Raw genomic sequence first — 14,274 nt, forward strand, 5'->3', positions numbered from 1 at the left:
TGGAACCTACAAAGGGATAATGTTGCCTGTTGTGTAAGCCCTGTACGCTATTGGTAAACTAATAGGGAAAAGCTGCTAATCCCTTTATATGACACATAAATAAGTTTTAAAATATAAAATGCATGTGTATTTGGAGTGATATTAGGATAGCCATTGACATAAGAGAATGAATGCTTACTGATGGATGTATTATTGATTACCCCCACCTGCACTGCCAGATACTGTCTTCTAAGTATGGTTCTCATTTAATCCCACAGTTTGACTATTCCAATATTATTACATCTTAAACTGGTAAGAAAATTGATTCTTGAGTTGGGTATTTGTATGGTTATGTATAATGGAACCAAAGTTTGATTATCATTCTATTTGATATTGTAATCCATTTATATTAATAGAGCAACTCTAATTGGTCTATGAGGTGAAAACAAAATGAAAAATCAACATCAGCCAATAGTAATTAGGACTGCATGAAAGAGAATAAAATTCTTAGAAGGGACATAAGGTCTTCATTAAATAGAGACATTTGTTTTGAAGGCCAATTTAAATATATGTTTCCCATTCTATTTGTCTTGACATTGTATTTTTTTTGTTTTTTTTATTAGCTATTTCCAACTTTTTGTATATTGAGCTAATTTTTATCTTATCACACTTATTCTGCATTTTTCCTCAAATTCTTGCTTAATGAGGTAAGCCTCTTTTATTAACTATAATCATGAATACCTGAATTAAGTGACATTTTCCTCAAAAGGGTAGTCCACTGCTCCATACTCTAATTTTGCCTCAAAGAAAGCTTTTAAGAAGAAATCTTTGTGTCTTAAAATACCCTTAAATAGTCTAAAGCATATGTGCAGTGGAATATGTAATGATTTACCAAATAGGTTGGAGAGTATATCACTTTGTGTCTTGTTGTCTCACCCCTTTTTTGGAGAGAAATAGAGCATTAGCCTTTTAATGTTGCTGAGAAGCTTTGCATTAAAGAAATCTAATTTTATTTTCCCTAGTGGAATACTGTACACACAAACACACACATATATGCACACACACACCCAGCCAGCCTTCTTTTGAAATGTAGCTTTGTCAGCCTTATCAGTGAAGCAGTGTTCCTTGAAATACATTTTCAAAAATTACGTGGAACTTTTAAAACATTTTAATTAGTTTTCTAACTAAAACATATTGATTCCAAAATAACATTTGCAGTTGTAATATTTTGTCATTTTATTTTGTTCATTCAAAATTAATCAAGATTTAAAATTCAAATAGAGTCCTGCCATGCTTAAAATTAGTATAACAGCTAAGCCTGGTCATACACACCTGTGCTACCATGGTGATAAAAGAGTTTGAAGCCTGAGGGGGAATGGCTTGGGTTAGAGGGATGGGGTGATATTGATGGAGATGAATTGAGCTAATTTATTGAATGGTACCCCCTTTGTACAACTACTTAAAGATGGTAAGCATTTTTGTTTAAAAAAAATCTCAAAGCTGCAGTATACAAAGTTAGTGAGACCCTCTCTCAAAATTAAAAGACTGGGGGTTGTAGGTTAAATAAGTGTAAAGTACTTGTATAACGAACTCAATCCCTGGTACCTTAAAAAAGCATTAGTATAACATTAACTTACTCTGAAAAATCACATTGGGGGGGGCTTAAACTACATTGTTTTGTCATAGATTGAATTTGAAAGGATATTAATAAATTATTTGGGGATATTCTTATTTTAACATAAATGTAGGGTTCTTTTTTAAAACGTTAACCTAGAATTTTTAATTTGATAATTTTTATTCCTAGAAAACAGAAGACTGTTTAAGCTTGAATTTGATAATTTTGACAGTGAACCCAACTAAATATCCTAAATTAGAGTGAACTTAGCTATTTACCTTAAATTTCTAGCATACCAGAAAGTATACTTCCCAAAGTATATTAGAAAGTGGGATTTTTATAAAATCCAGGTTTGTGAAATCAAGAATAGTTGACTTATTTAATTAGTTCTTGATGAAGGGCATGTAGCATGTCAAGGAAAATTAAAAAAAAAACATTTTAACCTTGCAATTATATAAAACTGAATTTAATTTGAATCTTGGGTAGCACTGTATTTAATGTTCATGTATTTATCAAGTAATAACACATATTATGCACAGAATGGGAAAATGAGGTGGGGAGACGATACTATGGTTGTCTTTTAAAGTGTTCAGCCCAGCTATTTAAGAGGCTCAGAGATCAGGAGGAAGATGGAGGTTTGAAACCAGACTAAGTGTCTGTGAAACCTCATCTTAATAATAGCCTGGTGTGGTGGCACATGCTTGTCATCCAGGAATATGGTAAGCTAAGATCAGGAAGATTGCAGTTCCAGGGCCAGCTCAGACACACACAAAAAGTTCATGAGCCCACATCTTAGCAAAAAAGACTAGACATCATCTCAGCTTTGGAAAAATAGGAGGATCAGAATCCAGACAAAAATGAAGACCCTAACTCAGAAATAACCAGAGTAAAAAGGGCTAGAAGTATAGTTAACTTTTAAAGTACCTACCTAGCAAGAATTAAGAGGTGGTAGCATTCAGTACAACTTTTCTGAATCTATTATCTTGTTGGCAGAATGGAAGTAAAGGAACTTTAAATTCCCAAGATACCTGAAGGAACAATATTTGATCACTTAAAATTAGGTTATCTATTATTTATGCTGTTGAATCACATAACTACTGAGATGTAAAAATGTGGATTAAATTTTTTTCTTGTGTAGTGATCACAGTGCCTTACTAGATTTATAAGTTATTTAGTATGATTTTTTTAAATTCTAGTATTCCTTGAACTCCTATGAAGTTCAGGAATTATTCTGGCGCCAGAGCTATTTATTTTGATATGTATTTAGGGAGGTGCAGCCCTTGTTTTGTGCCTTTGGCTCTTAGCTTTAATTTTTGATTCAGTAAAACAGTTTGTCAGACTCCACAAAAATTACTGTATTAGCCTAATGAAAATACTTGGTGCATATTTAAGGAACAAATGTAATTTTGGAACAGTGTTATTAGTAAGAGTCTGCTAACTTTTCTCTAATGGGACAGATAATATAGATTTTATAAGCCATATCATCTGTGGCAGCTACTGTAAAGTAAAAGCAGCCATACAAAATACATAATCATGTGGCTATTTTCCAGTCAGACTTTCTGCTGAAATGTGGTATTTCTTGGGGCTGGGAAGGTGGCTCAGTGGTAGAGTGCTTGCCTTGAATGCATGAGGCCCTGGGTTCGACTCCAGCACCACATAAGCAAAAAAGAAAAAAGCCGGAAGTGGTGCTGTGGCTCAAGTGGTAGCCTTGAGCTGAAGAGCTGAGGGACAGCGCCCGGGCCCAGAGTTCAGGCCCCACAACCGGACCCCCCCCCCAAAAAATGTGGTATTTCTTACAATTTTAACATCACGAAATGTTGTTGGTTTGAGTTGAGTCATTAAACATTTGTATGAGTGTGCACATAGTGCATGTGTGCATGCACACTATTACTAAGGCTTGAATTTAGAGTCTTGTGCTCTTACTTAGCTTTACACTCGTGGCTAGTTCTGTACCACTTGAAGCCACATCTTGGAGATTAGAGTCTCACAGATTTGTCTGTTTGGGATGGCTTCAAACCATGATCCTTAGATCTCAGTCTCCTGAGTAGCTAGGATTATGGAAATGCATCACCAGTACCTAAAAAGTTTTCAAAATAATTAGTTGTTTAAAAATTCAAAAGTTGGGCCAGATATAGTGTTGCATACCTATAATCCCAGAGCTTAGGAGGCTGAGACATGACATAATGAGTTTGAGGCCAGCCTGAATAACAGTGACCTATTGTCACAAAACAACAGCAAATATATATATATTTTTTTTTGGGGGGGGGTCTAGTCCTGGGGCCTGAACTCGGCCTGGACACTGTCCCTCAGCTCTTCAGCTCAAGGCTAGCGCTCTACCACTTGAGCCACAGCACCACTTCCGGCTTTTTTTCTTTTTGTTTATGTGGTACTGAGGAATCAAACCCAGGGCCTCAGGCATGCAAGGCAAGCGCTCTACCACTGAGCCACCTTCCCTGCCCCAGCAAATACATTTTTTAAGCATTGGGAGAATAACAATGAGGATGGGAATGTAGCTGAGTGGCAGAATCTTCACTTGAGTATGTGCAAGTCTCCAAGTTTGATTCTCAATGCCAATAAGTAAATAAATCCAGTAAGTAAAATCTGTGCTTAGATTATGGACTGTACAAAAACAAGTAGAGAAACATACTTTCCTTGCCCCTGATTGAGAATATAATCCATAAATATAATTGTTGATAATAATCGCCAGGTATTTAAGTGAACAATATTTTTTTAGTAGGGAGTGAATATGTCAGTACTTGTGTTCTGCCCTTTTTTCCTCATCTGAATTTACTCTTATATACTGAATATGTATGTACAGTAGAAAATTAACAAGAAAAAATTTAGGTGAATTTTTTTCCCAGTAAGGAGGCTTGAATTCAGGGACTTCTACCTACTTGGTTTGGTTGCTCAGTTGGTGTTCTACCACTTGAGCCACACCCCAGACCAGCTTTTTGTTAGTTATTTTGGAGGTGCAGTCTCTTGGACTTTTCAACCCTGGACTGGCTTGGAACTGAGATCTTCTGGATTTCAGCATACTGAGTACAGGATTACAGTTATGAGTCACCCTCACTAGCCAGTCAAGAATTTAAAGGGTCGATTATTATCAGATTTCTAATCCACTTAAAGGCAAATTCTGTAAATATGAACTTACAGAAAATGTAAAAGGTCTGTTTCCCTTGAAATTTGTGTGTGTGTGTGTGTGTGTGTGTGTGTGTGTGTGTGTGTATGCATATGCATGCATGCACACATGCATGTCAATACAGGGGCTTGAACTCAGGACCTCACACACTCATTCAGTTCTGTCCTTCATGACTGGCTCTCTTAACACTTGAGTCATATTTCCAGTACAGCTTTTTTGCTGGTTAATTGGATAGTGTTGACTTTTCTGCCTGGGCTGGCTTTGAACCAAGACTCAGACCCTTGAGTAGCTAAGTTACAGATGTGAATAACCCTTGATCTATACTTAATTTTTAAAGTTACAAAACAGGAAGTGTTATTTTCTAATAATCAATAACTACATTAACATCCAAGCATTGTTGAACTCTGGTCCTGAAAAGAAATTTGTCTTAATAATAAAAAAGTTTACATATTAAAACTGTAATTTTACATTATATTAATTTATTTTCTGTAGACACCAGAGAAGAAACAATCGGAATCATCCAGGGGAAGAAAGAGAAAAGCAGAAAACCAGAATGAAAGTAGTCAGGGTAAGCACAGAAATATCTTCCTTCAGAGACAAGTAGGCATTTACAATGAGCTATTTTGATTTTTAATCAGTATTCTAATTGTTTAAAATATGATTTCATGTTTTTGTGTATTCTATAGCTCTTCTGTGACTTCTGCATTTTTTCTTATATGAATTATGATATTGAAATGGCTTCTTGATTTTAAATAGAAACTTTTAACTATCACTGTAAAACAAGTACCCAAACTTTTTTAAAACAACATATATGGGTGATGTGGCACGCTCCTGTAATTTAATTATGCTGAAGGCATAAATAGGAGAGTTTTGATATGAGACTTTATGCCAAAACATAAAATCTTATTTGAAAAATAACTAAAGCAAGAAAGACCTAGCAAGCATGAAGCCCTGTGTTCAAACCTCACTACCTTGAAAAAAAACTACACAAAAATAATTTGGAAGTATCTGTTTTTCTTTATATCCATTTCTTGTATAACTCCCTTTTGTGATAAGTGCTAAGAAAATAACTTTGATTAGATCATAAAAATTTTAAAATAATAGACAACAGATAGTAGTTTAATGTGGTCACTCAAAATGAAATATGCTAAATTAGGCTCCTAAATATTATATAATTATTTTATTCATAATATTACATGATTTGGAGCCAATGTTTAGCTGTAAGATGGGACATGAACCCATGGTTTATCAGTTTACATATGGTACTGGGATCATGAAATATACTTGTGTCAGCTGTTTTTATTAGGAGAAAAGGGGGTTATAGGCCTTTTCTTGATGTGTTGGGCCTTTTCTCTAATTCTTTAGTGCTTTGCACCTCACTTTGATCTGAGTGCCATTTTATCTTAGTATAGCTTCTCCAAGTTGTAGTTAGTGGACTAATAACTTACTTACAAAAATGAATCAAAAATACAGTTCTTCCCACAGCAGATTAAGAAAAACTCAAAATGGCCCAAAATGGTATGAAGACTTTTGAGTTAGTTGAGCCAACCTTTCTTTAAGATCTTATGGAGGTTTTTGTTTGTTTGTTTGTTTGTTTTGCTGCTGTTGTTTGGGGTTTTTTTTTTTTTTTACTCTGTTCTGTCATCCATGGATCTGTCTGATTTTCTTCTGGGTTAGCATGGCTGCCTAAATTGGATTTACTTTTTTCTACTTCTTTACTAAATATCTGTTTTAGAGAAAAGTTAGTTTACTGTTTTGTTTTCTTTCCTCCCAGGAGTGAGCTTCTTCAAGTCAAACAAAACTCTTTATTGAATCCATTACCAGGTCATATTTCATTCCAAGACTAGTAATGTCCAACATAAGTAGCATTGTCCTTACATAATATGGGCCCATTCTGCCAAACTCTATATGAAATAGAATGCCTTCCCCTTTAAAAATATAGGCAGTGTGTTGAAAGCTTGATACCTGATGAGGACGGAAAAGAGAACTGGGAGTGTGGGCTGGAAAGGAGCCAGCTTCCTCTGAAATTATATGTGCTGTGTATGGAAAGGGGTTCAACATTGAGTGGGGTATGTGACTTACCTCCAATTAACCACCAGAAAGCTGAAAGTAGAACTGTGTCTCAAGTGGTAGAGTACCAGCCTGGAGCAAAAAGAAGCTCTAGGATAGCACTCAGGCCCTGAATTCAAGCCCTATGACTGATTACCCCCCCCCCCAAAAAAAAGGGGGCAAAAGAAGCAACATACTTTCCAAGACTGAGGTGTGGCTCATGGTAGAGCACTTGCCAAGCAAAGGCAAAGCTCTGATCTCAAACCCCAGTACTACCAAAAAACAAAAGTAAAACACATTTTCTAATTATAATATTGATAGTAAGTATGTTGTCAATTTCATAAAAATTGTCTTGGTTTATATTAGTCAATCTGGTTTTTCTTGCCATGAATGAATATTTGTCACTTGTCTTTTATTTCTTATGCATTGATTGATTTTCTAAAATGAGAAGATATTAAGCTGGGCACCGGTGGTTCACACCTGGAATCCTAGCTAGTCAGGAGGCTGAGATCTGAGGATTGTGGTTCAAAACCAGCCTGGGCAGGAACGTCCGTGAGACCCTTATCTCCAATTAGCCACCAGAAAACCAGAAGTGGCACTGTGGTTCAAGTGGTAGAGCACTAGCCTTGAGCTGAAGAGCTGTGAGACAGTGTCCAGGCCCAGAGTTCAAGCTCCACGACCAAAGAAAAACAAAAACTAAAACTAAACAATATTAATGTTTTTAAAACAGGGATCCCTTTCCTGAAAGCATTACTCATTATTGCAGTATGTACTTATCATGAATGAGGCCCTAGATTCATTCAATTGCCAGGCCTCCTTTCTCTAACAAAACAAATGCTCAATGAAATTCTTATTAAAAATTTTGTTGTTGTTGTTGTTAAAACGGTGATATAGAGAGAGATTGCAGTTATGTAAGTCAGGTAAAGAGTACAGTTCTTTTTGGACAGTTTCACCCCTTCCCTCACTCCATGAGATTCTTAATGTCATTATCTAATTTTGTAGTTATTGGGACTTCGGTTTAATTAAAATGGAATTTGATGGAATTTTTAAAATGTGACTTGTTTAAAGACTATTAATATTTTAATGGCCATCATGACCCTACTAAAATGTATGATTTTAAATTAAATAGTGACTTTATGTGCATTTAGGAAATTGTTTGGCACATTCTTTTTTCTCATGTAATAATGTGGTAGATAATTATAACTGGCTTTTAAATCTATACAACTTTTTTTTATATTTTAGGAAAAAATATTGGGGGACGTGGCCACAAAATTAGTGACTATTTTGAAGTAAGTCATTAAGGTTTATTTCTAGTTATTAATTCAGTATAATTCTTCTATGAGCTGAAACTAGTTTCTTTGAGTACATGATCCACTTTTGAGCAGAGCTTTGGTACTGTGTGATATTCTAAGAACATTAAAGTTTACTGCTATATTGGTATGACACATCATAGTTTTCAAACTTCTTTCTCACATAATTATAACTACTCACAATATAGGCAAAAGTGGTACTGTGGCTCAAGTGGTAGAGCACTTACCTTGAGCTGAAGAGCTCAGGGACAGCGCCCAGGCCCAGAGTTCAAGCCCTATGACCAACCAAAAAAAAACAACAACAACAATTTAGGCAAATTAGTGTTTCTGTTTAACAGGTGATGAAACTGAGGAAGAAAGGTATAAAGTAGCCTCCATAGAGGCAAACACTCAATGGTAGAACAAAGAATGGAACTTACCAAGTCTCTCTGCTCGCTAGTAACAGTACAGACTTTATTGTATGAATGGGAACATTGAACTGATAGAGATGTGAATCCAAAAATCTCTGGGAAAGTGACTCATTTAGTCTTCTACATAGAAATATTTTACAGTAGAAACCAATGTTACTATTGAAACAATCAATGTAATCTGTTCCATTGAAAAATGCTTATAATTTGCTTTCTGAGAGTGAGAATAGGATGTGCTGATTAGGGGAACATCTGTGTTAAAATAAAAACTTCTTTTAGTATTCCATGCATTACTTTCTAAGGTAAAATGTTTTCTCACCACAAATTACCAGGCTCCCATTAGTTGCAGTTAGTCATTCAATGCTGATATCATTAAAAAAAAAACAAACTTTTGTTAAATCTAGGATTGAAATAAATATCTCTTGAATGCCTACTATGCCCTGTACATTGTGTTAGCACTACAGATAAAATAAGTGAGATAAGGTTGTTAGGTTGCAGGTTTAATAAACCCACTAAGCAAGCTTTCCTCAAAACTAAGTGACTAAATTTAGAAAAGTTATATGGACAGTAAACTATACACCCAGAAGAAACCATTATCAACAAATTGTTTTCTATTCTTGATATAAAAACATGAGATTGACGCTATGAACAGATTAATTGGTTTCTCTTCATATACACCTAAGTCATGAACTTTGGAAGAAAGAATTGATTTCTTCGAAGGTTTTATGCTGTTAAAGGGAAAAGACTTGTTGTATATAATTATTTTCTATAGTGCTGTGAACATATGGATGTCTATTAGATATTGTAAATGATTGTATTTTACCATAGTTGATTCACAGGTAAATATTTTCAAATTTATTGAGTTTGGGGACTATATTGATTCAAAAAACAGAAATGTGTAAAGCTTTGAGGGAAGAAATAAAACATGTTCATACCTTTGGGGTAATTCATTACTTTCTGTTTTTTTTTTGGGGGGGGGGTCCGGTCGTGGGGCCTGAACTCTGGGCCTGAGAACTATCCCTCAGCTCTTCAGCTCAAGGCTAGCGTTCTACCACTTGAGCCACAGTGCCACTTCCGGCTTTTTTCTTTTTTCTTATGTGGTGCTGAGGAATCGAACCCAGGGCCTCAGGCATGCAAGGCAAGCGCTCTACCACTGAGCCACCTTCCCAGCCCCCTTCATTACTTTCTGTAATAAATTATAACACAATAACAAGCTATAATAACTAGACTATAAAGTGATTTTAAGATATACTCTTGTCACTTTCTTATGATTAGTAGTCCCTTGTTAGTTTAGGTTTGGGTTCTAATTGACCTTTCTAACCATTTATTTATTTATTTATTTATGTATTTATTTATTTATTTATTTATGGGTCTGGTTGTGGGGCCTGAACTCTGGGCCTGTGTGTTGTTCCTCAGCTCTTCAGCTCAAGGCTAGCACTCTTACCACTTGAGCCACAGCACCACTTCCGGCTTTTTTTTTCGTTTTTGCTTATGTGGTGCTGAGGAATCGAACCCAGGGCCTCATGCATGCAAGGCAAGTGCTCTACCACTGAGCCACCTTCCCAACCCCCTTCCTAACCATTTAAATACCAACTTGGTCTGATTTTTAAATAAGATCTGTTTAGGATTAGGGATGTATGTCAGTGGTGGAGTGTTTGTCTGACATGAGTTTAGGTCCTATGTTTGATTCCCCAGCACCACAAATAAAGCAAGGTACATTTAAATTGATTTCTTAATGCTGTGTTTAAACTAATCTAAGCTAGCTTTAATAAACAGTAGTTTTCTTTTTCTTTCTGACAGTATCAAGGTGGAAATGGCTCAAGTCCAGTAAGAGGCATACCTCCTGCAATCCGTTCTCCTCAAAACTCACATTCCACTCCTTCCTCATCTGTAAGTTTTTTACCTTTCAAGTTTTCATGCATATTCTTTGTCTAAAAAGTTAAGTACATATAGTTCATTGTTTTATTGAATTAGTATATGAATTAGTATTTATACTCTTGTTTTTGTTATTTTGTTTGTGTATTTGTTCTGGGCACTGTTGTCGTTTGGAACTTGGGGCTTTGCACTTGCTAAGTATGTAGATAATGTACCACTTCCAGATTTTTTTTCTTTTTATACACTGGACCGTGATCCTCATATTTTTTGTATGTGTGTTTGTTTTTGGCAGTATTGCAACCTGGGACTTTTTGTACTTGCTAGGCAGGTACTCTGTGAGTGAGCCCTGCAAGTCTTTTCTTTGCACCCAATCAAGATCCTCTTAGTTTATGCTTTCCTGCTATAACTGGGGTGACCGGTGTGAAACATATTCCCAGAATCTTTGGTTGAAATGGAATGTGGACTAGTCTAGAACCACTGATGCGCCTAGTCTCAGCCTCCAGCAGAACTATGATGACAAGACTTCACTATGCCCAGTTATTTATTAGTTGAAAAGGGAGTCTTGAGAATTTTTTGCCTGGGTTGGCTTCAAATGAAGAGCCTCCTGATTTCAGCTTCCCAAGCTGCTAAGATTACAGGAGTATTTGTTTGTTTGTTGGTTTGTTTTAATCATTTCTGAGCTGGGTACTGGTGGCTCATTCCTATAATCCTAGCTACTCAGGAGCTGAGATCTGAGGATTGTGATTCAAAGCCAGCCTTGGCCAAAAAATCTATGAGACTCTTTAATCACCAAAAACCAGACATAGAGCTGGTAGAGTGCTAGCTTTGAGCACAAAAGCTCAGGGACAGGGCCCAGGCCCTGAGTTCAAGTCCCAGGAGCTGCACCAAAAAGAAAAATCTTTTCTGTGAAGCAAGTTAAATCTCTTTTAGTGACCTAATACTAGTAGAAATTTATTTTGGGAAGTGAGCTCCTTAAACTGAAGATTTTCTTGTGGAGGGAAAGGGAAAAAACAAATCGTTTAAATAGGGATACAGGTGGACCCATTGGAACAATGAGACGTACAAGTCATTATGTTGAAAACGAACTTTACAACTTTGATGGGGAGGGGGGAGTGCTCGGGGCGTGGGGGGGGAGGATGGGATGGGAAGGGGAAACAAAGGAGGAGGCTACAATGCTTGATAAGAAATGTACTCATGGGGCTGGGAAGGTGGTAGAGTGCTTGCCTTGCATGCATGAGGCCCTGGGTTCAATTCCCCAGCACCACATAAGCAAAAAGAAAAAAAGCCGGAAGTGGCGCTGTGGCTCAAGTGGTAGAGCGCTAGCCTTGAGCTGAAGAGCTGAGGGACAGCGCCCAGGCCCTGAGTTCAAGGCCAGGACTGGTTTAAAAAAAAAAAGAAATGTACTCATTATCTTGCCCATGTAATTGTAACCCTTCTGTACAGTATTTTCACAATAAAAAAAAACTGAAGATTTTCAAATTTACTGTATATATACAAAAAGTATTGATTTTTTTTTTCTGAACTTCAAAAATTTTTACATGGGAGTCACAATTTAAAATGTCTACTTAAGTGTCCAGTGCTTCTTGATTAGTTGCCCCTTCCATCATTCTCCTCATCTCTTCTGATTCCTCCACCCAGACTCATTTCACATTTTCTACTTCCTTTATCACAGATATATATATAGAGAGAGAAAGAGAGAGAGAGAGTATTATGATTGTATTGTTTCCTATTCTCTTTTTCAGTAATTCATCCCCTTACCATAGCTTCTTGATAAACATTTTGTTAAAGCTTTTTGCTTTTTCTTCTGCTGGTCCTAGGGCTTAAACCTAGGGCTTGGGCTCTGTCCCTGAGCTGCTTCTACTCAAGGCTAGTGCTCTACTACTTGAGCCACAGTCTTCAGGGTATTTTATTGGAGAGGAAACTCTCATGATTTTCCTACCTGAGCTGGGTTTGAACCACGATCCTCAGATCTCAGCCTCCTAAGTAGTTTAAGATTACAGACAGGAGCTACCGGTACCTGGCTAAAGTATTTCTTAAAAGAGTTTTGTTGAGCCCGTTGGAACAAAGATAAATAAATCCTCTTGTGTCAGTTTGTAATTTATTTGTTGGTTCTGTTATCAAACAAAAGACTCTTAAACATAGAATTAGTACTAGGCATAATAATGCATGCCAATAAATAGTAGTTAAATTCCTTCATCACAAAAATGTAACAAAAATCACTTCTGAGAGTACTAAAGAAAAAGAAAGCCAGTAATTACAGAATTACAGAAATGCCTGTAATCCTAGCTGCTCAGGAGGCTGAGATCTGAGGACCACAGTTCAAAGCCAGCCCAGGTAGGAAAGACTGTAAGACTCTTATTTCCGGGCTGGGAAGGTGGCTCAGTGGTAGAGCGCTTACCTTGCATGCCTGAGGCCCTGGGTTTGATTCCTCAGCACCACAGAAGCAAAAAGAAAAAAGCCAGAAGTGGCTCTGTGGCTCAAGTGGTACAGCATTAGCCTTGAGCTGAAGAACTGAGGGACAGCGCCCAGGCCCAGAGTTCAGGTCCCACACCGGCCAAAAAGAAAAAAAAAAAAAAAAAGACTGTTGAGTTTAACATGAAAGAATCTTTTTATTTATTTTTATTTATTTTCATTGTGTGAACTTCAGTATTTAACCAGAAAAATCAAGACTTTCAGTTAAAGATGAACTATAAACTTCTGAATTTAAAGTTACTCGAATTCTTATTATTCAAGTACTCTTATTTTCCTTATATTTTCTTGTACTGATTGTTGTATTTTATTTATTTTGTCCCTTAGGGTTCAGCACATTGCAGTGTACAGAATAATACATAAATCTCAACAGTAACTTTAATTTACAGTTATTTAATGTTTTCAGTGAATATGTTTTTAAAGTAATGAGTAGACAAACCATAAAACTCATTAATAAGATGATTTCAGACTACTGTGCTCATGCATTGTTGTCCCTAGTACTAAACGTAATGTATTAAGAACTTGTATTTCCCTTTTGAACCATCATATCTGTTTTTAGTACTTTTGTTTCGGAATAGTTAATTTGTTCTTTAATGCAAGATCTGTTTATGACACTTGCTTGTAAGTTCTGTAAAGTCAAAGTATTAATGCTTATAAGTTTCACTGAGCCTTATGTAGTAAGTACTCATGTAAACAAATAAATAATAGGCTTAAATAGAAGCTTGCGCATAGTGGTACATTCAATTGCTGGTAAAAGAAGCAATTGGGAATTGGAGTCAGGCCAGCCTATGCTACTAACAGAGACCCTTTCTCAAATAAGGACAAAGTTCAAAAAAGTCAATTAGCCAGGTGTTGGGGGCTCATGCCTGTAATTCCTAGTTACTCAGGAGGCTGAGGTACGAGGATTGCGGTTCAAAGCCAGCCTGGGCAGGAGAGTCTGTGAGACTCTCGAATAAACCACTAGAAAAACTGGAAGAGGCACTGTGGCTCAAGTGGTAGCATGCTCGCCTTGAGCCTGAAGTGCTGAGGGACAGTGCCCAGTCTCAGAGTTCAAGTGCCATGGCTGACCTCCCCCCCATCCCAAAAAAAACAACCAAAAATCACTTTATGTTAATTATGTTGTAAGTCAGATATTAGAAGGTAATAATATTAGAAATAATATTAAGTACTAGTTGCTAAGTAGGAATCTTTCTGTTTGCTAAGATACAACTTTTTATATGTGTGTTTAATATTTGTTTATTTAGGTTCGACCGAATAGTCCTTCTCCTACAGCATTAGCTTTTGGGGACCACCCTGTTATACAACCAAAGCAGTTATCCTTTAAAATTACTCAGGTAAATAATACATTTTTCTATGACTATTAGGAACCCCATAATCACCTTTATACTAAACAATTACAATAACATAAAGTAAGCCAATTTACTAAATAAT

At 36.4% G+C, this 14,274-nt stretch overlaps 1 protein-coding gene across 3 annotated transcripts in view; it reads left to right on the forward strand.

Moving 5' to 3' along the window:
- The window catches only part of Tlk1 (tousled like kinase 1), a 119,436-nt gene that overhangs the window by 63,421 nt on the left and 41,741 nt on the right, over positions 1-14,274 (forward strand). For all 3 annotated transcript variants that reach the window (XM_070021102.1, XM_070021113.1, XM_070021123.1), the window contains 4 exons: positions 5,226-5,301; positions 8,025-8,071; positions 10,300-10,389; positions 14,088-14,177. In XM_070021102.1, the coding sequence (XP_069877203.1) occupies positions 5,226-5,301; positions 8,025-8,071; positions 10,300-10,389; positions 14,088-14,177 (303 nt within the window). The remainder of the gene's footprint in view (positions 1-5,225; positions 5,302-8,024; positions 8,072-10,299; positions 10,390-14,087; positions 14,178-14,274) is intronic.

The sequence above is a fragment of the Dipodomys merriami genome, unplaced genomic scaffold, assembly GCF_024711535.1.
Source record: "Dipodomys merriami isolate MVZ:Mamm:240054 unplaced genomic scaffold, mDipMer1.0.p SCAF_1, whole genome shotgun sequence".
NCBI lineage: Eukaryota > Metazoa > Chordata > Mammalia > Rodentia > Heteromyidae > Dipodomys > Dipodomys merriami.